At 49.4% G+C, this 23196-nt stretch overlaps 1 protein-coding gene across 3 annotated transcripts; it reads left to right on the top strand.

Annotated features, from left to right (window-relative positions):
* Positions 1–1668: 1668 nt before the first annotated feature.
* PCIF1 (phosphorylated CTD interacting factor 1) lies at positions 1669–22533 on the top strand. 3 transcript variants are annotated; one of them, XM_065414222.1, is made up of 17 exons: positions 1669–1782; positions 2160–2272; positions 5441–5579; positions 5815–5939; positions 6339–6476; positions 8415–8545; positions 8763–8917; positions 9847–9994; positions 10203–10286; positions 11699–11798; positions 12870–13032; positions 14532–14704; positions 16000–16086; positions 16590–16774; positions 18864–18957; positions 19206–19381; positions 20390–22533. In XM_065414222.1, exons 3-17 carry the CDS (start codon positions 5456–5458, stop codon positions 20643–20645), a joined length of 2139 nt encoding a protein of 712 aa, XP_065270294.1. In that variant the 5' UTR covers positions 1669–1782; positions 2160–2272; positions 5441–5455; the 3' UTR covers positions 20646–22533. The 3 variants fall into 3 exon arrangements, with proteins under 3 accessions (XP_065270294.1, XP_065270295.1, XP_065270293.1); XM_065414223.1 differs by lacking the exon at positions 2160–2272; XM_065414221.1 differs by lacking the exons at positions 1669–1782; positions 2160–2272 and adding an exon at positions 2383–2581.
* The last annotated feature ends 663 nt before the right edge of the window (positions 22534–23196 follow it).

Here is a 23196-nt window from a genome sequence, read left to right as displayed (position 1 = left end):
TTAGCATGCTTATCTAACTCACTAGTACAGGGGTCGGCAACGTTCGGCACGCAGCTCGCCAGGGTAAGCACCCTAGCGGGCTGGGCCAGTTTATTTACCTGCTGACGCGGCAGGTTCGGCCGATCGCGGCCCCCACTGGCCGCGGTTCGCCGTCCCGGGCCAATGGGGGCGGCAGGAAGCAGCGCGGGCCGAGGGATGTGCTGGCCGCGGCTTCCCGCCGCCCCCATTGGCCCGGGACAACGAACCGCGGCCAGTGGGGGCCGCGATCGGCCGAACCTGCCACATCAGCAGGTAAATAAACTGGCCCGGCCCGCTAGGGTGCTTACCCTGGCGAGCCGCATGCCGAACATTGCCGGCTCCTGCACTAGTACCTGCCTGGATTTTTACATCACAACATTTGCAATAAGCTAAAAAACGATTGTTTTCTACTTTCTGCAGCCAGTCTTTGTATTTACCTTCTTGAAGCCACGAGTCTTGAAAGGCTTTTTTGAAAGTAGATGGCTTCTCTTTTGGTGGAAGTTCACCCCGAGTCTTCAATACTCTGTTGGGGGTGCTATCCCGTTGTTTTCGTTTCGACATGGACAGATCTTTGTCTACTCCTGCAGTCCTCTTCCTCTTCTCACCAGCCGTACTGGTCCCTTTAGTCATTTTTTATGTTGGATAAAAAATGGAAAGAGATCTCTGAAATAATGGAATGCGATAATTAGTATAATGTATATTTCAATTTATATTTAAATCAAAGAAGGGAACATATTATATATTATTACCTAACCCAGTAGGCGCAGATATTTAATATTTGCCTGGAGGAAGGTGCTGTTACAAATTTATGAACAGCTGAATGCTCTGGTCCACATTCTCTGTGCAACTGCAAGAACGAAATACAAAATTTTAGGGATTTAATGACAGATCAAGAAACTAATCATAATCAGTAAGTATTGCAATATATTTAATTATTGGAAGAAACCTTACCTAGAAGATAAATTTGATAACCATCGCCTCATTACCTGCCAGCCAACTGTTGCTGAGGTTGGTTTGTTGCGAGTGCATGTGCGCACTTGTCACTTCACTTGTGCTATCATGATATAGTACATTGAAGCACCACCAATAGGAGAGCGGCACGATTTTATGAAAATCACGTGACAAATATTCACCAATCGAAGAACACATTTTGAGGGAAATTTAAAAGAAGCGCAAATATTTTACTTTTTATGAAAACTTCCCAGGATTTTTGAGATTTGGAAAGTCTTTTACTTTTTATGAAATTTTCCCAGGATTATTTAGGTTTTGAATGAAAATTCCCAATTTCCCAAGTTGAAACATTTTACTCAAAAATTCCCAGAGTTTGGGAAATTTCCCAGGATATAGAAGCCCTGGTCCTGGGGACTAGAGCTCCGCCCCCCAGCCGGCCTCCGTGCCTGGCCCCGCCCAGAGGGGAGGAGCCTCCCAGGAGTTCCAATAAGGCCACACTAAAGATGGCGCCAGGAAGGCAACAGGGCGCTGCTGGATTAGCGCATGCGTATTGTTGGCACCTGAAGAGCGAGTCTAGCTTTTACCCATGCGCATTGCCTGAGGCTGGGGCGTGGAGAGAGTCACGCCTGCGCAGTGTCTGAGTTCGACAGCGGCGCCTGCGCAGTACCCCGGGCGGGGCGGCCCAGCGGCTGCGCACTGGCTGCTCCGGGTCCCGATACAAGATGGCGGCGGAGGGGAGGGCGCGGCGGAGGCGGGACGTTAGCAGGAAGCGGAGCGCTCTCCGGTGCCCCCAGCCCCTGACCTCACACGCAGGTACCGGCAGCGCCCGGGTGGGCAGGGGCCGCGCCCCGGGAGATGAGGCGGGGCGGGGCCGCGCCGCCGGGAGGGGGGTGTGAGGGACCCGCGCGGCTGAGGGGGAGGCGGCCCCGGGTCCTCGGCCGCCATCTTAGAGTCCTGCGCGCCCTGCTCCCGGCCGCCGCTGTCCGCGCGAGGCCCGGCCGCGGGCTCCCTCTGCCGCCGCGGTCTGGGGCCCGGGAGCGCGCACGGGGACGGAGCGGGAGCGGGACCGCGTCCCCGCGCCTGCGCACTCCGGGAGCCGGGCAACAAGCGCGGGCGCGTGAGCAGGCCGCGGGCCCCCGGCGCGGGGCAGGGGCGGGCGGGCACTAATGCGGCCTGTTCTCGCCCCGTAGCGCCCGCCGCGGGCCAGGCGCGCCCCCGCCCGCTGTGAAGATGCGGCCGCAGCCCCGCGCAGCGCACGGCGTGGCTGGAGAGGAGAGCGAGGCCCGCGACCCAACCCGCAATTGTAAGTAGCTCGGCGGCGCCCACGGAGCTCCGCGACCCCGGCCCGGCTGGACGCCGCTCGGCAGCGGGGAGCCGGGCCCTGCTGTTCCGCGTCTCCTGGCCGGCAAGGGACGGCGCCTCCGATCGCGGGATCTCCAGCCTCCTGCCTCCGCCTCTGGGTATCGCCGTCGCCTCCGCAGCCCAAGTGCCCGGCTCTGCCTGACCCTGCACCAGCTGCGCCGCGCCGCGCTCCCGGCGCGCACTGCCTCTCGCTGTCACGGGCTCTTTCAGACTGTACGCTAGGCTCGTGTCATTTCTGTTTGATGTTCATGTGAGTTAACACAAGTGCATTCTTCTGCTTCTTACCAATGACCTTCCCATGTGTTCCCCATTAAAAACAACAACCAAATCATTAGTTTGTCAGTGTCATTCTCAATAGAAATAGCCCGGGGGCTAGGATGGATACACTCTGGGGTTGAGCAATTACAGTTCCATAGGCTGTGCTGCCAGACTGACACCCAAAAGCAGTGCGGAAATGAGTTGTGATGGTGTTCAACTTTCCCAGCCCCAGCGAGCAGCCGACAGGAACTATCTTCAAAATGTCTCCCCCCTCTGCTGCTAATTCCTAATGGCCGCATCCGTCCTTCTGTCTGATTATAGAGCGAAACATGTAAAATCCCCTATTGATGAAGTGGAACAAATCATGCTCCTTCTGGCTGTACTCCCTTGCTGTGTGTCTTCTTCCACCTTACTGTACTCTGTTTTGGTAGTTACCACTTCCAGGTTATAAGCTCTTTGGGGCAGGGACCAGATCTTATGTCTGTAAAGTACTGTACACAACACTGATAACATAACCAATATATAATGGTTATTTTGGATCCATTTTAAGTCCGAGCATTGGTGAGATACAGGCCAAACTGCTCCTCCAAATATTCCCATCAGCATGGCCCACTGGAGAGAGAAGGGGACTGGGTATAAGGGACCTGGGTTTATAGTCTACTCAGCCACACTTTCTTCAGTGAGTTGGGAAGAATCACTCTCTCTGCTTCCATTTTCCTGTCTGTAAATGGAGATGGCACTTCATTTGTTAAGTGCTTTAAACTCTATGGATGAAAAGCATTAGCTAAATATTATTATATACGCCACATATCAAACCTTGCACCAACTTCTGTCATTTTATTTAACACTTTGTAGCCTGTAAATACCTGTAGCTTCTTGAAGTACACACCTGGTTTATTTTGGGCCTTACCCCACTACATTTAAGTATAATGCACACAATCTATAACGGAGGACACACCAGCAATCACATTGAATAAGCATAGGCTTGGGTCTTTTACATATTTTTCTAAAGAGGAAGGAATAAAAGCTTTTAAAAGTCAGACAAGATGGGTGATTAATGGACTATGTAATGAAGCTTGTGAGGCCGGAGCCCTGTGAAACACAGATTCCAGCTATGGTCTGGTGCATAAACGTGACTTTAGCGTGGGGCTGAGCTGTTGCTTTTTTCCTGCAAAATGATTGAGCTAGTTTTGCAGCCTCTGCTCACTCCTGGTTAGGATGACTGTAGAAGTCACCCTGGGGTTAGAGTGGAGGAAACACAGCACAGATATGCAAAATTAATATAACTTCTCCACTTGCTGAAGGGTCTAAATATTTGTATGCTGTGGTGCAGGCTAATAGGTGCTCTCGGATAATATACAGCCTTTCAGCTGTGGGCTTGTCTCTTGCCTGGCTCTGGAGAATCAAGACTTCTAGAAGACCTGCACGCTTCCATTAACCCACTATATTGCCTTTACTGGCGCTTCCATTAACCCACTATATTGCCTTTACGGGGAGAAGGAAGGAGGGTGGTTCCCCCTTTGTGGCACCTCCCCCGCCAGGCATGCCTACCAATACACTTCAGTTCTGACCTGCACCATATTCTCCTTTTGTAGTTACAGGCAGCCAGTGCTCATTCCTGATTCGTAGAACTTCCTTCTATTCCACTTCTGCTGAACGTACTGCCTGTTGTGATGTGTGCAGGAAGGGAGTAGACTGAGTGACCACCAGATTTATCACGTGACCTAGGATTTTAACATGGGTCTCTATAGATGAAAGATGAGAGCATGGTCACTTTGCACTATTATTTTATATTAGTGCCACTTAAATAAACTTCTTTAATGGCAAAGAGGTGCCACTGTCTTAGATACTGAATTGGGGGGGACAGAAGGGTGGTGAAATACAAAGGCACCTGCCCAGTTGGAGTTGGGAAAACGGGGGTAACTGCTGAAAACTCCTTAACATTCATCCCTTTTTCCTTGCTTCACTGTAGAGCCAGCATGTTTAGGTTTGATAGAGAAGCCATCTCTGATACTTGACCCAGGACAAGTGTTTTGATAGCTTCACAGGGAGGGTTGACTGAGAAGAGAAGAGCCTGTCTCTCCAACTGACAACATTTAATAATACTTACAGGATGCTTTAGCAGTATGACCTAATTAACCTCCACGTTCCCTTTTGTGGAGAGAGATAGGAGTGTCACCCCCATTTTGCAGCTCAAGAAATTGAAGTACAGAGAGGTGTGGTAGCTTGTTCAAAGCCCTGGAGCAAGTCAGTGACAGGACCAAGGAGTTCTTGCCTCCCAGCCTGTGTTTGCTTGTGGATCTCACTGGTTGTCTTTCTAAGAGCAGTGGAATTATTTTATGTAGTACTTGAATGTTTAATAGATGCCTCAAGTTTAAAGCTAACAAAGTTTGTGTGTGTATATATTGTTTTAAGCCAATGCTATCTTATAAAGATTATGGGAGCAGATGAGGGTGCACTCTGTTCCTGGTATGGTTGAGATGGGGGAGGGCTGCATATGTTCTCAGGTGAGAAGTGGTTTCTCTTCCAGGTAGGCCAGTAGGGTATCAGACACTTGACCTTTCTGATGTCTAGTTGTAAGTTGTGTGTTTTTTAATGCTGCTAAGTGATTCCCCTCTTGTGTGCTGTTCAGAGTTAAAAGTTCCTATTAATCAGTGTGTAATTAGGTTAACAGCCATCTGTAACAGCTTTCTGCCCTGGAGTCAGGTGCTCCCCCACCCAGTTTCAAGCCCTCTGTTGTTGCTGATACAGGATTGTATTGCTAGAGCTAAGCTGTTGAACTGGCTCTGGGCACAGGGCCAGCCTTGCACAAATCATATTTTGATGTGCTGTTTGTGTATATTTTCTCTAGTGCATGTGCTGAGAAATGGCCAATGAGAATCACGGCAGCCCCGGGGAGGAAGCTTCTCTGATGAGTCACTCACCTGGTACCTCTAACCAGAACCAGCCCAGCTCCCCGAAACCCATCCGACTGGTGCAGGACCTGCCAGGTACTTGTTCTGCTGTTTAGGGGGTCAGGGATATGATTCTGGAGCCCTGTGGCAGCAGAGAGGGAGAGGGGAAAGTTTAGGGTAAGGAGCCTCTCTGAGTGGTAGAGGGGATTTTGGGATGATATTTCCCACCCCCCACCCCTAGTTTGGCATGTGCTGTGACAGTGATGGGGACTGGAGCAGCAGGGTTGCTGTCCAGGGCTGCTCTTGTGCTGATACTTTTCCTCTCTCCTAGATGAGCTGGTGCAGGCTGGCTGGGAGAAGTGCTGGAGCAAACGGGAGAATCGCCCTTACTACTTCAACCGTTTCACCAACCAGTCACTGTGGGAGATGCCTGTCCTGGGACAGCACGATGTCATTGTGAGTAACTGTTTGCCTCAGGTGGTCATAGTGATGCGGGGATGCCCTACTGGGATTTATATGGCACTCCTGTTGGAGTGGGATTATAGAGAGAGAGCTCCTCTTCTGAGGGTCTGCTCCTCTCTTGGGATGAAGGTGTCTGGTACTGGCAGGACACTGTGGGGAAGCAGCTTACCCTGCTACAAGTGTCTTATCTGGCCTTGGCTAGGCATTTCTCTTTTTGGGGTGGGGACACTGCTGGAATTACCTACTCTCTTCATGTGTCAACCTATAATGCCCCAGTTTCTCTCCACTTGAGAGATTGGGGCAATGAAATGGGGAAGACGAGAGCTTGTTCTCTCCAGTTGGAGTTGTGGAAGGCTTGTGAACTAATGATTCTTGTTGTAACTATCCTCTTAGTCGGATCCTCTGGGATTGAATGCTGCTCCAATGCCTGCGGAAGGAGGAGTGTTGGAAACCACTCCGGAGAGCAAGCCAAGGAAGAGGAGACTCTCTGAGGAAGTTCAGCCCAGTGGTAACAGCGTGAAGAAAGCTAAGGTGTGTCCTAGTTCTCTGTAAGGTGTCCTTAAGCACATCCAGGTTGGACTAAACACTAGAATTAATGTCAAATATAGTTTAAGATTAGACAGAAGGAGGGCGGCTACTAAAGAATTGGCCAGCAGATGACAGAGCTGAGTTACTCATGGAAGCTCCTACAAGAACTGAAGATTCTGTGGCGACACATTTTGAATATTGAGGAAAAACCTGGGTTGCTGAGGGAAAAGGGAGTGGAACTGAGGCAGTCTGCACTGGGCTAAGGCTGCTGAATGCCTGGAGAGCAGAGAAACGCCTACAAAAGGGATTAAGGTGACAGGATGACTCCAAATTTCTGACTGTCTCCTACTACAGATAATGTGTCTAAGTACAGTGCAGCAAGTGGGCAGAGCCTTGTGTATCAGCCTTCTGAGCCTGAAAGGGGCATGCTCAGGATCTAACTGATCACCATATGTGGCATTGGGAAGGAATTTTCCCTCTAGTCATGTTGGCAGTGATCTTGGGGAGGGAGGGGTAGTTCGCCTTTTTCTGAAACATGTGGGTGTGGGTCACTTGCCAGGATTATCTGGATATATCTCACTTAATCATGTCTATGCCATTGCAGAGGCCTGGGGCACTTGTGCCCCTAGTTCCCTCCTATTCTTTCCCCGTGCACAGAACAGTCTGGTCTCCTGTGGGCTGTGATACTTTAATCAAATTTTGGTTGCTGGGTTAGTGTGCAGGTGCTGACTGGTGTTGGTGGCCTGCGATATACAGGTGGTCAGACTGGATGATCTGGTGGTTGTTTCTGGCCTTGCATGCTGTGCCTCTAAAGGGAAGGTCTCCTGTCAAACCAGCCTGAAAGTAACCACTCCTACCAAACCAGGAAGTCAACCGAAAGGTGCTTCCAGTAATGAAAGGCCAAAGATATCAGATTCCATAGTGCACAGCAGATGGGAGGCGGGAGGCTGTGTCCCAGAGAGAGTGAGGCATTCATTTGAGGGAGGTGATGAGGGCTGAAAAGCACAGGCCACGGTGAGAGAGAGAGCACACAAATCTTGCTGCTGTTGATCAAAACTGCAGCAGCTGAATCTGGGAGCATTAGCAAGCACAAACCAGTTGGCAAAGAGAAGATTCTTCCTAGCTGTTATTTTTGTGAGATGGTGACTGGGCTGTGAAAGAGAACATGTTAGGGAGGTGTCCTGGAGGACTTTACAGCCAAGAATCTGTGAGTGAATCTCTGTGAATTGCAACATTCTCTGAGGATTGAGTAAATGGGAGGAGTAAGGATAGGAATACGATGGGAGGATAAGCTGAAGGTAAGCTTTGAGATAATTGTGTTCAAATGAAAGATGTTCAGTTGTTGCTGATAAGAGTTAATGTTTCTGTTCAGAAGTTTTACAAAGTGGTGGTCGCTGCGCTGTGACAGGAAAAGATATTTAAGCCTCATTAGCCTGAATTCCTAGAGTGGCACAGAGTAAGTAATCCTAAAGGAATCTCTGTACAAAGGCACTGTCTTCACTGTGTGTCCCTTCCTTCCATGTGTGAGACTTGTATTAGAAACAGAAATCAAGGGGGCCTGGAACTTGATCTCAAAGAGTCACCTGAACTGTTCAAGGTCAGAGGACAGCCCCAGTTACTGTCTAGTAACTCAGCCCCATGTCGCCTGGCACCCAAAGAACAGGAAAATCGGACTCAGACCTATACCCAATAGTTATTGTACTTGTGGCGGTGAGGGAATTGTGTGTGCCTCTGTGCTGGGAAATGGGCTATGACTGAACAATGGGGTAATGTAGGTGCCCATATTTGTGTATGCCAGAGGCAACGTGAACATACTCTGTCTCTAGCAATCAGCTGGGCATCCTGAGTTCTGCACTGTTGAGGGAGTGATTTGGGGGATAATCGGCATGGTGCGCCAGTGCCTTACTTTCTAGGGTAATGACTGGCATTTCTCACTCTCAGGTGGATGTTCCAGGGACCCCTACTGCCCAGCCAGTCCCCAGTTCTCCCAGTATTCCAGGAACCCCTATTTTAAAGTTGTGTGGTATTACACCCGAAGATAAACAACAGGCAGCTCTTTTACGACCAACTGAGTGAGTTGTCTCCTCTTTGCTTCTGCTCTTTCCTTGTTACCAAGTTGGGGACAGCAGACTTCCCCCATGCCTGTGAAGGGGAACTTGGCAGGCTCCAGGTTGGGGAAGGCTGGGTGGTTCAGTCTTCTGACTGCTGGTACGTCCCAAGGTGACTTCTTTAAGGGGAGACAATTGGTTAAATATCTGACCATCCTGACGACCGTTGCTTCTGCCGCAGAGTATACTGGGACCTGGATATCCAAACAAATGCAGTGATTAAGCAGAGGGCACCCTCTGAAGTGCTGCCTCTGCACCCCGAGGTGGAGCTGCTTCGATCCCAGCTCATACTGAAGCTGCGGCAGCATTACCGGGAGCTCTGCCAGCAGCGAGAGGGTAAATTCTTGTGTCTCTCTCTCTCTCTTTCCCCCTACCACTGCAGTGCCTTGCTTTCCTTCCTTCTGTCTCATCTTCATCTGCCCATCTAGTCTGTCTCTCCTCTTCCCTGTTCTTTGCCTTCCTTATGTGGCTTTCTAAAATTGTGTCAAAGAGCATAAGATTGTAGACTTCTCAAGCAGAGCTTGCATGCAGCAGGATGAGACCCTGATCCAAGCATCTAGGCAGTGCCATAATTAGGGCTCTACCAAATTCATGGTCCGTTTTGGTCAATTTCATGGCCATAGGATTTTAAAAATCAAAATTTCATGATTTCTGCTATTTAAATCTGAAATTTCAGTGCATTGTAATTGTAGGGGTCCTGACCCAAAAAGGAGTTGTGGGGGCGGTCGCAAGGTTATTGTAGGGGGGTTGCGGTACTGCTACCCTTACTTCTGTGCTGCTGCTGGCGGCGGCGCTGCCTTCAGAGCTGGGCAGCACGAGAGCGGTGGCAGCTGGCCAGGAGCCCAGCTCTGAAGGCAGAAGTAAGGATGGCATGTTGTGGTATTGCCACCCTTGCTTCTGCGCTGCTGCTGTTGGGGTGCTGTCTTCAGAGCTGGGTGCCCGGCCAACAGCCGCCGCTCGCCAGCCACCCAGCTCTGAAAGCAGTGCAGAAGTAAGGGTGGCAATACCGCAACCCCACTAAAATAACCCTGCGGCACCCCCCCACAACACCCTTTTGGGTCAGCTCCCCCAATTTGAGAAATGCTGGTCTCCCACGTGAAATCTGTATAGTGTAGGGTAAAAGTACACAAAAGACTAGATTTCATTGGGGGAAGACCAGATTTGACAGTCCGTGACGCGTTTTTCATGGCTGTGAATTTGGTAGGGCCCTAACCATAATACTAATATTAAATAGTAATAAGCAAACTTTTTTTCTTATCCTCTAGGGATTGACCCTCCACGGGAATCATTTAATCGCTGGATGTTGGAGCGGAAGGTAGTGGATAAAGGGACAGACCCTCTGTTACCAAGCAACTGTGAGCCAGTAGTCTCTCCTTCCATGTTCAGAGAAATCATGAATGACATTCCCATCAGGTACTGCTCAAGCAAAGTGCACCTGTGGGGTTTCTGTTCTTGGGGTATTCTAGGGGTTTTCCTAGGGGATTCTTTACTGCTGAGTTTCACTTTCCCCAGTGGAGAAGCAGCAAGCTTGAGTGAAGGGTGGGAGCTGGCCCTGATGCTTCCTGCTTGGTGTGGTAACTGGGAGCTGACTGTGATGTGTGTGTATTTGTATTTGTTTCAGATTATCCCGAATCAAGTTCCGTGAGGAAGCCAAGCGACTGCTATTCAAATATGCCGAGGCTGCGAAACGGCTTATTGAATCCAGGTTGGGATTGTCTCTTGCAGTTTGTATTATCAGCTTCTGAGAGCAGAGAATATTCTAAAGCCTTTCTAGAAGTGGCAGTTGCATCCCCACCTTGAATTCTTCTCAGTATTGGTCACCTCTTCTCAGTAAGAACAAAGCAGGACTAGAAAAGACCCCCAAGAAAGGCAATGAAAATGATCGGCAGCATCCTGTGGGGGAGCAGATCAGTAGGGCATGAGTTTGGAAAGATTTATGCTATTGAGATTGGAAAGAAGACGAGGAGATAGTGAGAATCTGTGAAATGCCTGGCACAGAGAAGGCCAACTGGGTGCTGTGTATCCTTGTGATAAGACAAGAACAGTAGGCACCTATGGTAGGAAAAGGCAACCAATTTAAAATGGATAAAAGGTAATATTACACAGCGTGTGAATGCTCTGTGGAACTCTCCATTACAGGATAGTATTGCGACAAATAGGTCAATCCTTTATTTTTGCTAGGCTTTCTATTAATGAGGATAGTATGTGCACAAGTTAGGTTAAAAATGATAAGAGCTAAAGATCCTTCAGGATCAGGAAGAAAGAACAAATTCCTGGCTGAGGTACAGAATGGCACAGTGAGATGCCATATTACTTTTCATTGAGCAGCATTGGTGGCTGAAGCAAGGCAGAGCCCTGCCCCAAGGAGCTCAAAATTTAAACCCTATACAGATAGTCCAGTCCAGACATAGTAGAACAGGGGTCCCCAACCTTTTTCGTCTGGCGGGTGCCAGACGAGCCACGGAGGACCATGGCGGCAGATGAGCATCCGCTGAAATGCCGCTGACAAGCGGCAACATCAATAGGCGTCGCCGCCGAAATGCCACCAAGAAGCAGCGTCATCCAGAGGCATCGCCGCCGAAAATCGGCAGCATTTCGGCGGCGACACCTCTGGATGACGCTGCTTCTCGGCGGCATTTCGGCGGATGCTTGTCCGCCGGCCAGTACGCTGGTGCACTTAGATGCCCCAGCGGGTGCCATGGCGCCCGCGGGCACCACGTTGGGGACCCCTGTGGTAGAAGGTTGCAGCTTCCATTGATTCAGTTTTAATTTTAGTTCATTGGGGAGTGGAGGATTTTATGCCTTCCCTTGACGCTTCCAGTAGTGGACACCTTTGGAGATGAAAGGACCATTAGTCAGTTAGGACAATTCCTTCACTTACCTCTCCTGTTGCAGAGAGGAGAGCAGCCATCTACATTGTCTTGGAGACAGCATGGCAGGTCCTGATCAGGCAGGCGTCTGAGAAACTGCCCACAGGAATCCTGGATGGCAGTGAGAGGGCACTGCATTGCGGAAGACACGGCTGCCACATTTCCCCCACTGATAGCGGGGCCTGTGTTGGGAAGGGACATGTCACAGCAGCTGTGGGGTAAATTCCTATTTCCCCATTGTGTGCAGGAGTGCATCACCAGACAGTAGGAAAGTTGTGAAATGGAATGTGGAGGACACCTTCAGCTGGCTGCGACGGGACCATTCAGCCTCTAAGGAGGACTACATGGTCAGTATCCCCTTTCCAGCTCGGTACAACTGAATGCACTGAATTGAAGAAAAGGTAGAGGGCAAGGAAAAGCCCCTCGTTGGATAGTTTGTGGTTGTCTTCTCACTTACAGCTGCTTTGTGAGATAGAAGTGTTACCTGCACAAAATTCTCTGCTACTCACAAGCTCTAGGGGCACCCACCCTTACCCTGTTCCTAGGGCTCTGGTGTAACCCTGCACTCTGTGGGTTTGCGGGGTCTTTTACCAGTGAAAGAGCTTTACACGGTAATATCCTGCTTAACCTCTATTTATTAACAATCACCAAAACAGAATGCACACGCTACGCAGACAATGCTCACCACTCCCAATAAGGCAGATGATGGCCAGTCAGGATCAGGCCATCTAGGGGACTCCAGCTTCTGCACGGTGTGGTGGTTGGCAGCGTGTTGAGGTCTGGCAGCTGATCTTGGGGCTGTGTCCCGGAGTTGCTCATTTTACTAAAATATTACTAAACAATTTTCTAACCAATCCTAACATATCAAAGAACCAGACAGAGACCATACAGATTAAACCAGAGAAATAGGGACCAAAAGGCAAAACAATAAAGTATAGATTTTACAATCACAACTGTTAAGTGATTTCTTGCCCGACAGAACGAAATCAAACAAAGTTTTCTTTAACCATCTTAAGATCTGTTTCTTTATCTGGTGATGGTGGGTACTGTTAGGACAGGAGCCTTCTTAATAATCCAATATTACATTGATTTGATGCAATTTAGATGGAATGTGAGGATGTGACTTTCTGCTTCTTGGCTAATGGCTGCTGCTCTCCTAATATGGCTGCAGACAAAGGCCTTATCCTTACAGAGGAGAGAGCCTTGTGGGGGGGTGTAACCCCGAGAGAGAGTGGACCCCCGGGAGAAGGGCTGTCTCACTGAAAGGGGCACCCCCCACACACCGCATGGGGCCAAGAATGGGTACAATCTGTGAGTCTGTGACACCTTGTTAGAAGCCCGTGTGAATTTGGTGAAAGGCTGATGGAGAGTTGGTGATTGTGGTGTGTAAGGGCCTCTCTCTCTCTCTGACCCTGCAGGACCGCCTAGAGCACTTACGTAAGCAATGTGGGCCCCATGTGTCTGCTGCAGCCAAGGACTCTGTTGAAGGCATCTGCAGTAAGATTTACCACATATCGCTCGAGTATGTCAAGCGGATCCGGGAAAAGCATCTTGCCATCCTCAAGGAGCACAATATATCTGGTAGGCAGCAAGCTCTGAAGAGGCACAGTACAGCGCAGCACATGACAACAGAATGATGGAATGCAACCTAGCCTGTCCTATTCAAATGCAACTCGTTGTAGTGCGGGGCGGTGTGCTTTCTGAATCCTAGGGGCCATGTTTGATTAGGGTAGACCTGGTGGGTCCAGTGGTAGCTCAAGTGACAATAGCACAGTAGGAGAGCATTGTCTGGTTCTCCTTCCTTCCCCGCCACCTTCCACCTGCATCTTGAAGACTAGATGGCCAGTATCCTCTAATGCCTCCCAGATGTCTGCTTCCTGCCCCACCATTTCTCCATTCCCTCCTCCTGGTCCCTACTTCCTCCCTTACAAACCTGCTATCTTATTTCTGTTAGGCTGTGTCTACACTAGTGATCTTACAAGCGGCACAGCTGTACCGCTGCAGGTGCACTCCTGTGGGGTCTCCCGTGTAGCCGCTCTATGCCGACGGGATAATTAAACTACTCCCAATGAGTGACAGTAGCGATGCTGGCGGGACATGCTCTCCTGCCAAGTCACTCGTGTATGGGGTTTGTTTGTTTTTTTCCCCACCCCTGAGCAATAAGTTTTTTGCTGACATAAGTGTTAGTGTAGACATGGCCTTAGACTCCAGGTTACAATCTTCCCTGGGCCCCACAGCAAATTAAGCAGCTGTTGCTGATCTGCATAGGCATCAGCAGGGGGCAATAGAGAGATTCTTCTTGCAGCACCAGCCTGGGGGCCTTGATTTTCCTCTTAATCTGGCTTGTCTAGTGTTCCAGTTTACATCAAAAGCCATAGCTTTGTGTCTATGGATGCCCAGAACATTCCCTGAAATCTTGGGATTGATTGGCTACAGTGTCTAGAGCAGCGGTCGGCAACGTTCGGCACGCGGCTCGCCAGGGTAAGCACCCTGGCGGGCCGGGCTAGTTTTATTTACCTGCTGACGCGGCAGGTTTGGCCGATCGCGGCCCCCACTGGCCGCGGTTCGCCGTCCCGGGCCAATGGGGGCGGCAAGAAGCAGCGTGGGCGAGCGATGTGCTGGCCGCGGCTTCTTGCCACCCCCATTGGCCCGGGACGGCGAACCGCGGCCAGTGGGGGCCACGATCGGCCGAACCTGCCGCGTCAGCAGGTAAATAAAACTGGCCCGGCCCGCCAGGGTGCTTACCCTGGCGAGCCGCGTGCCGAACGTTGTCGACCCCTGGTCTAGAGTTATTGTGTTACAGCCAGAGGAGTGCCATTGAGGTGAGTGTAGGGTCTTGCTTCACTTGGCCAACAAGTGTTTAAAGTAAGCTGCAGGTTCAGCTCTTAACTGGGTGCCTGAGTGGACTGCCTGGTTGACCTGTGATGTGACCACCCCAGTCCTGTCTCCTTATGTGTTTGGAGTGGGGCCTACTGCCGTCGCTCCAGACCCATCACTCCTGTCTTTGGGGTGGAGGTGGGGCCTGTCCCCTTAGTGTGCTTGGGTTCTAATGTGACTGTCTTTCTCTGTCTCCCACATAGCCGAGGTAGAAGCACCAGAGGTCCAGGACCGGCTTGTATACTGTTACCCAGTGAGACTGGCCATCCCTTCCCCACCAGTCCCCAATGTAGAAATGCACGTGGAGAACAATGTGGCATGTGTTCGGTACAAGGGGGAGATGGTGAAAGTGAGCCGCAACTACTTCAGCAAGCTGGTAAGGGCTGTACTTCAATCCTGCTGAGCAAGAGAAACACTCACCCTTGTGAATTGCCTTTTAATGGGAGCGGTCTGCCTTCTCCTTGCCTTCTGAGAGGGACTCTGAAACAGCATGGTCTCTTTCCACACTGCCAGGGGAATTCTGCCCAGTGGTGGCTGCTTGACTTTGAGAGAGAGTTTGAGAATTCAGAGATCCAGCGGGGAGTGTGGGGAAGAATGTAGAGGCCAAAGCAGGCCTCAGTCTATGACAGGGAACTATACAAACAATGAAGTATTTATGGACTGGCCTATGGGCTCAGAATGCTGAAGGGTCTAAGTGAAAACTGATCATTGCCTGCTGTTACCCAGCCCTTCAGTCTTAGGCCACTCGTTAAAAGGCCATCCATTAAAACTTAGAGTGCAGTGTATTTAGAGCCAATAAAAGGCAGCAATTCCTCCATGTGTAGGCATCCTGTGAAACACGTGTCATTACTGGTCACCGAGTGAAGGACCATGGCTAGGTCATTTTATGACCACTAACATGTAATAATGCAAACTAAAATCACAAGTTCACCTGTTTCAGGGTGTTAGCTGATCAGTGGTGGGGTCAGAAAGGAATCGCCCTCCCCATATGAGCAACTTTGCTCAGTTGGCCAGGTGCCTCATTAGCTTTTTGCCTTTGAAGCATCAGCTATTGGCTGCCTGTGCAGGACTCGACGGACCAGTAGTCTGATTAGAGATGATCGGCCTGCACAAATGTATAATGAGGGACAGTCCATGCCCTGAGGGAGAAAAGAATCTTAAAAACAATGAGCTCCATGGAGCGGGGCCGGCTCTTCGTTACATGTTTGTCCAGTGCCTAGCGCAGTGGGCCCCTGACCTGGCGGAAGCCTCTAGCTGCTACTGCCACAGGAGTGTTAAATAATAATACCTGCTGAAGTCAGGACAGCTCCTACCGTCTGTTGGGAGGCTTATCTGAAGAGTGGTGTTAGGCCCCCAGGGTCCTGATTTGTGTCACATGCCCACCCCACAGCAAGCCCCACTCTGGATGTGGGGTCTGTGGTGAAAAGTAAGTTCCCTCTAGTGTCTAGCCTGCAGTGTGCCACATTAAAAGTAGGAGTTCCTGAAAAATGCTACAAAGCTCTCTAACGTCTCTACCTCTCCCATCACCTCAGTGTCTGCTTCGCTCAATGGATGGGATTGTACTAGCATCCACCATCTCTGATTCCTTATAACTTCAGTCAGCATCCTGTGGCTCTCGAACTCTCCTGCTTCCTTTACTGCTATTTTTAATTACCTGGGTTTCTCTTCCAGTGGCTTCTCTATCGGTACAGTTGCATTGACGACTCTGGCTGTGAGAGGTTTCTGCCCAGGGTTTGGTGCCTTCTCCGTAGATATCAGGTACTGGTTCCTTCTCAGCTTTTGGGCAGCAGGCAGCTCTGGTGGAATTGTAATACTGACACTGTGAGCAGTGCTCTGGGAGACCCAGCAGAAAACTATGAACAATCGATCCAGAAATGGAGCAAAGTTGGGCTAAAACAGGGTTTTCTCTGAGATTTTAGGGTAGGGTGCTACGCTGGGGAACTATCACGTTGTCTTGACATAAGCCCTCAAGCTTGGAGAAGTACACACATTTACCAAATGAACCTGAGTTCCAGGTGAGGGGAGCTTCCTAGAAAGGAATGTGTGGTGATTGGTGATGTGTGATGGTGGGGCCCAGTTGGACGAAGTGTCTAGAGGGCAGTCTTGACTGTTCTGGAGACTTGAGAGTGTGGGGCAAAGAAGGGGTGCTGTCAGCCTGGTGGAATGGGGTATGTGGCCCTGGGTCAGAGTGCAGTGAGAGGGAAGCAGTGGTGGCGCTCAGCTCTTACGGGAATCACTCACAGAGGGTTTGCTCTCCTCAGATGATGTTTGGTGTTGGTCTGTATGAAGGAACTGGCCTGCAGGGGGCACTCCCGGTGCATGTCTTTGAAGCCCTCCACAAGCTCTTTGGAGTGAGTTTTGAATGCTTTGCCTCGCCCCTGAACTGCTATTTTAAACAATACTGTTCGGCCTTCCTGGACACAGATGGGTATTTTGGATCCAGGGGGTGAGTCTTGCATTCTGTTGCCCTTGCCATATGTATACCTATGTGCGTGCATTTTTGGCTGGGGTGGGAACTCTATCCTGGACTTAAGTTCTCATTGATGACAGCTAATAACTGATGACATCAAGAAGGCTGAGTTGTTCATTGCTATTTTGCTTCAGTCGTCACTAAAAAGATTAGTGGTGACCAGATATTCAAATAGTTAATATGGACAGCAAGAGGGAAAGAACACAAGCCAAAATACGGAAAGAAAAGGCTAAAGAATCTGAAGCAATCGCAGAACTTTTAGCAGTTATCTTTGAGAACTCCTGGAGGACAGGTGAGGTATCACAGGACTAGAAAAGGACAAACATTGAACCTATCTTTAAAAAGGAGAACAAAGAGGACCTGGGAAACAGTAGATTGCTTACAATTTGATTAATAGTGTCAAAATTAGGCTATTAGAAGATAATAGCAAATATATAATAAGGAATAGCTAGGATAGATTTGTCAAGAACAAATCATGTCAAACCAACCTAATTTCCTTCTTTGGCAGGGTTACTGGCCTACTGGTTGTGGGTCATGATATATGTTGATTTTTAGTAAGGCTTTTGGCACGGCCCCACATGACATTCTTATAAGCAAACCAGGGAAATGTGGTCTAGAGATGGAATTACTATAAGGTGGGTGCACAGCTGGTTGAAGGACTGTACTCAAAGAGTAGTTATCAATGGTTCGCTGTCAAACTGGGAGGATGTATCTAGTGAGTTCCCACAGGATTCAGTCCTGGGTCTGGTACTAGTCAATATTTTCATTAATGACTTGGATAATGGAATGGAGATGTGCTTATAAAATTTGGGGATGACTCTAAGATGGGAGGGGTGGCAAGCACTTTGGATGGCCAGGATTAGAATTCAAAATGAGCTTGATAAATTGGAGAATTGATCTGAATTCAGCAAGATGAAATTCAGTAAAAACAAGTGCAAAGTACTTCTTTTAGGAAGGAAAAATCAAATGCACGGCTGCAAAATGGGGAATAACTGGCTAGCTGGTAGTACTGCTGAAAAGGTTCTGGAGGTTATAGTGGATCACAGATTGAATGAGAGTCAGGAATGTGATGCAGTTGTGAAAAAGGCTAATATCCTTCTGGGGCGTATTAACAGGTGTGTCGTATGTAAGACATAGGAGGTAATTGTCCCGCTCTGCTCAGCACTGGTGAGGGCTCAACTGGAGTCCTGTCCCCAGTTCTGGGCACCGCACTTTAGGAAAGATGAGGGCAAATTTAAGAGAGTCCAGAGGCAAGCAACAAAAATGATAAAAGGTTTTAGAAATCCTGTTGTATGATGAACGGTTAAAAAAAAACTTGGGCCTGTTTAGTCTTGAGAACAAACAACTGAGGGGGGACTTTTTAGAACAGCCCTTTACAGATGTGAATAATGTTACAGAGGAGGCTGACCAATTGTTCTCCATGTCCGCTAGAGCTTGGATAGGAAGTATCTGCAGCCAGGGAGAGTTAGGTTAGATACTTGGAAAAACGCTCTAATTCGAAGCGTAGTTAAACTCTGGAATTGGCTTCCAAGGGAGGTTGTCGAATCCGCATAACTGGAGGTTTTTAAGAACAGGTTTGACAAACACCTGTCAGGGATGGTCTAGGTTTACTTGGTCCTGCCTCAGTACAGGGGGCTGGATTTGATGACTTTTTGGGGTCCCTTCCAGGCCTACATTTCTATGATTTACTTCAGGCCTGGTTGTGAGGGTATATGGGCATGGATTGGCTATGAAATGAACAGGACTGTGTTGCAGGCCCTGGATTTGGCTTGTTCATTAGGTCTGTGAATATAGGCCCCTCTCGTTCTGAAGGAAGAGGGAGCCTCAAACAAGAGATTGAAAATAGTGAACTTGGAGCCAAGGAATGTCGGCCTGCAGGTTCCCAGGTGAAGTGTCTCTCCTTGGTGACCGTTTGTGCCACAGGGGAAGTAAATGTGGCAGGCCCTGCCCTGCTAGGAAGTCAGGTTGCATGTGGCTGCCCTTTCACAGATGCTGATGGTTTCTAAGATGTTTGAATTAACAGTTGGTCCTCCCTAACTGGGATCTTTTCCCTTGTTCCCTTCAGCCCATTCCTGGATTTCTTCCCCATAAGTGGCTCTTTTGAGGCAAATCCTCCATTCTGTGAGGAACTGATGGATGCCATGGTCTCTCACTTTGAGGTACGTTCACTTATCCCTGTCACTGTGCTTGGACTGGGACAGTCCTCTCTCTCTCTCTCTCTCTCTCTCTCTCCTCTGCTGCTATCCCGCATCCCCATGGCAGGGTTACAGATCAGCAGGTCACTGAGGACTGGGGCAGCTCTTATGCTGGTCTCAGAGAAGGGTGCGTTTCCTTCTCACAGAGCCTGTCGTGCTTGTCGTTACTTGATCAAAAATAAGACTCTTCTTTTCTTTTCCTTGTGGATTAGAAACTGCTGGAGAGCTCCAATGAGCCCCTCTCCTTCATTGTCTTCATCCCTGAGTGGAGGGACCCTCCGACACCAGCCCTGACCCGCATGGAGCAAAGCAAGTTCAAGCGGCACCAGCTCATCCTGCCAGCCTTCGATCATGAATACCGCAGCGGGTCTCAGCATATCTGCAAAAAGTATGTCTTTCTCGCAAGTCTTGGTTGGGATGCTCTTGAGATGTACTGCATTTTAGAGAGGCCCTTGGCAGGAATCCCCTTCTCCGAGGTGACATTGGTTAGGGGTATGGAACAGGCTAAGAAAAAAGCGAAGTGACTTATCCAAAATGAACCTCGAGCACATCTCAGATTGGGCTCAACAGACAGTATCAAGGCTCACCATATTTGTGTATATTTCCCTACTATTAAAAATTGATGTCAGCCTCTCCCTCAGGGACATGTTTCTGACCTGTGTATGTCAGATTGTACTGTGGAGAAGAGCCATGTGCCACTCGCCAGCATACAGTCTGAGGAGAGTAGCTTTCTGGGCTTGTCAATGTCCTGTTGCCTCTGCCATTCAGTAACAGTTAAAAAGAAGCAGAAGCTTGGGCCAGTTTTCACCATTGGCGTCTGTATGGCAGGCTAACAGCTTGCTTGGTGGGCAGCAAGTTGGTTGGCCCAGGATGTCTGACAACATGATTTTTCGTAGCTGGGATGGTAGGAATTCCCAGCTGTGTATGTTGGAGTAGGAGCTACGCTGCAAGATCTGTACAGTGTTCCCTCTTCTCTAACTTGTTGAGCTTCTTGCAATCTTCCTGTTCCCCAGGAGCTAATGGTACTGCAGTATGTGCTTAGCCAGAGCAGCCCTTGTAGTGTCCATGGGAAGTAACACACACTGATTCTCTGAGGTTCTCCTTTGGAAGCCTCTTGACCCCATGTGGGCACCACAGAGCTCGCAGTGGGGTCCTAGCTATATAGCTGTATTGGCACGTCAGGACAGATACCTCCCAAGTGAGGGGCTGTGTGCTGCGTCTTTGAATTTTAACTCACCGGTATGGCTTTCTTTTAAGAGAGAATGGCTGTTCCTCAGTACGACAGAAGGGAAGGAGATGGGGAGGACATTAGTGTGGGAGGGTCCAGGTGCAGCTGAGCGACTGATTGGACAGGCCCACGAAGCGAGTACTGAGCGCCTGTTGTCTTCCCTTGCAGAGAGGAGATGTACTACAAAGCCGTGCACAACACTGCTATCATCTTCCTACAAAACAACGCAGGCTTCACCAAGTGGGAGCCCACGCCAGAGCGGCTGCAGGAGCTCGTCACAGCCTATAAGCACTCGGGACGGACCCTCAGTTCCACGGGTTCCTCCTCCACCTCCTCTTCCTCCTCCACTTCTTCCTCGACAGCAGATAAAGATCGGGAGACGGGCGGAGAGCAAAGCACCAGCCGGGAGACCAATGCCAATTAATCTGCAGAGGGCAGTGTGCGGGGACAGACAGCAGGGGGCGAAGGTAACAGTGCTCCAGAGGAGGGGAGGTTTGATGTGGCAGGTGGAGAGACTGCTGGCTGTGTAGTGCCAGGCCTGGGGGACTCTCTTCAGGCAGCTCCACACTGCTTGCTTTCCTCTGTAAACCTGCAAGGCCACTTTCCTCACCAGAGTCGAGGGAGATTCCCTCGCCTTATGCCCCGTGGGAAGAAGATCGGCTGCTGCCCTAGACGAGGGGCAAAGAAGCCAAACGTCGCAGCCATAGGAAGAGTCTGCAGCCCCTTCAAACACTAAAGCTCTGAGGAAGAGGCAGCTGGAGCTGGGACGGCTGCACGGATGAAGGACGGACGGACGGACGGACTGACAGACAGAGCTGTGGCCTAGAAGATCCCTGGCAGCTGGCTGAAGCCTGTCTTTTCCAAGAGAAAAGCCGGCAGAGGCCAGAGGCTCTTCCTGCTGGCCGGGCACATAACCCAGCTTCGTGTCCGTAGTGTAAATAGTTCTGTCCGTGGCGACCGTGCTCCCTGCAGGGTTTGTTTCCGTAGCATCCATGTTTCCTTTCCACATGTGCGAGTTCCGTGTTTGCCGAAGCTGTTTACCGTATACAAGAAAAGCAGAGAAAAGGAATTTCTTTTTGTGTGTAAAAACGTCTTTGCAGCTGTTTTGTAGTCGTTGTGGTTTTTACCCAGAGCCCTCTGGGCTTTATTTAACCTCCTTGGGTTTTGTTTTTTAAGGATTAATTTAACACCACTAACCGTTTTATTACTTTTATCAAAGAAAGCAAAGTAAAGTCTATTTTTGATTTTTGTTTCCTAGTTCTTAGGGACATTAAAAACCAGCATTACAGCTCCCCTTGGTGTCGGTGCTATTCCTCATCTGTGGGGCCGGGGACTGTCTGTGGGAGGCAGGGCCTGCCCTGCCCGCCCTCAGATTCACTGCCTTCTCCTGTGCCCCTGGACTGGGTGAACTCTAGGAAAATGATCATTTCTTACGGAATTACACTTTGAATCTGTTTATCTGTAGGGTTTGTGGGTTGAGTTGGGCAGAGTTGTGTGCAGCATTGCTAAAACACAGTATATCCAAAATGTCTGGGAGTTAAATAAAACTGGTCCAACGATAAATAGCAGAGACTGAGGCATAGGCAAGGGAAAAGAGACCATTTTGCTGAGATTTAAAATGGCACGTCAGTGAGAGGGAGAGATGGTAGGCACTCTAATACATCGGCCATAGGCTCCTTAGAGCCACGCCAGAGAGGGGCTTTCACTCCAGTAGTAGAAAGAATGTTTCAGAGGACATGGAGGGGGGAGGTATCAGCGTTCTGTTAGTGAAGTCAAGAGTAGGGAAAATTTGAACTGGCTCTTAGAATAACGGGGGAATCAGCTAATGGTGCTGAGGATTGTGGGTGACATGAGCTCACTTCTTTGTATTTGAGGAGAAAGGGGCAGAAGCACTCTGCATATGCTGGAATCTGAGGTACTGGGACTTACAGAGGTCTTGGAAGAGGAAATTGCTATAGTTCAGGCAAGAGGAGGAGAGGCCTGATACAGTGTAGTTGAGACCATTGTGAATGAGATCATGTTCAGCCAGGGTGCAAATGTAGGTGAAGATGATGTCAGGACTGGAGACAGTGATGGCAGCCAGAGACACATGAGAGGGTGGAGCTTGGCTTGGGGAGGCACCTGCCCAAGAGCAGCTTTTTGGGGTTTGGGACATTTAACTGAAATGATATAAAGCCACAGATATGTTGGTCAGAGAGGCCTAGAGGGCAGTCCGGGAGGATTTATAGATTGGTGGGGCCATTGTGTTTATCTGATTTGATTTTCTGTATAATCCTGCCTTTTCCTGCATTAAACCCATAACGGCTGGCTCAGCTAAGGCTTATCTTTTAGATTTAAAGACTCCAAATAATAGCGCATCCACCACATCCCTAGGTAAGTTCCAGTGATTAATTCTCCTCTGTGTTAAAATGTGTGCCTCATTTCCAGGCTGCTTCCAGCCATTGGATCTTGTGCTGTCTTTGTCTGCTAGATTGAAGAGCCCTTTTCCCCATGTAAGTACTGACAGACTGAGCAAGTCACCTCTTAATCTTCTCTGATTATCTAAATGGATTGATCTTCTTGGGTCATACGCTGTAAGGTGTAAAGGTAGGTTTTCCAGGCCTCAAATCATTCTTGTAGCTCTTTTCTGAACCATTCAGATTTTTCAGGATCCTTTTTAAGTGTGGCCAGGAGAACAAGACAGTATCCAGTAATGGAGTCGCTGGAGATCCCTAAATATGCACCTGAGTATTGTCAGGACAAGGGGGTAGCGAAGGTTAAAGGCAAAGATCTCGTGCATTGGGGGAGAGGGTAGATAAGAGAGCAGAGTGCCTTGTGGCTCTATAGAGGAGGAGGCAGTGACAGCGGTCTGCCTCAGGCTGAAATGTTTAGAAAATTTCAGCCAAAATGATTCAGCCCTTCCTTAGAACAAAGCAAGGGGGAAATACGTTGTTTTGCCCATGTTCATAAATTCTGACACCATTCCTTTGAAAAGC

Source organism: Emys orbicularis, chromosome 12 (assembly GCF_028017835.1).
Source record: "Emys orbicularis isolate rEmyOrb1 chromosome 12, rEmyOrb1.hap1, whole genome shotgun sequence".
NCBI classification, from domain to species: Eukaryota; Metazoa; Chordata; order Testudines; family Emydidae; genus Emys; species Emys orbicularis.
Note: the sequence above shows the minus strand (reverse complement) of the source record. Positions and strands in the feature narration are given on the sequence as shown.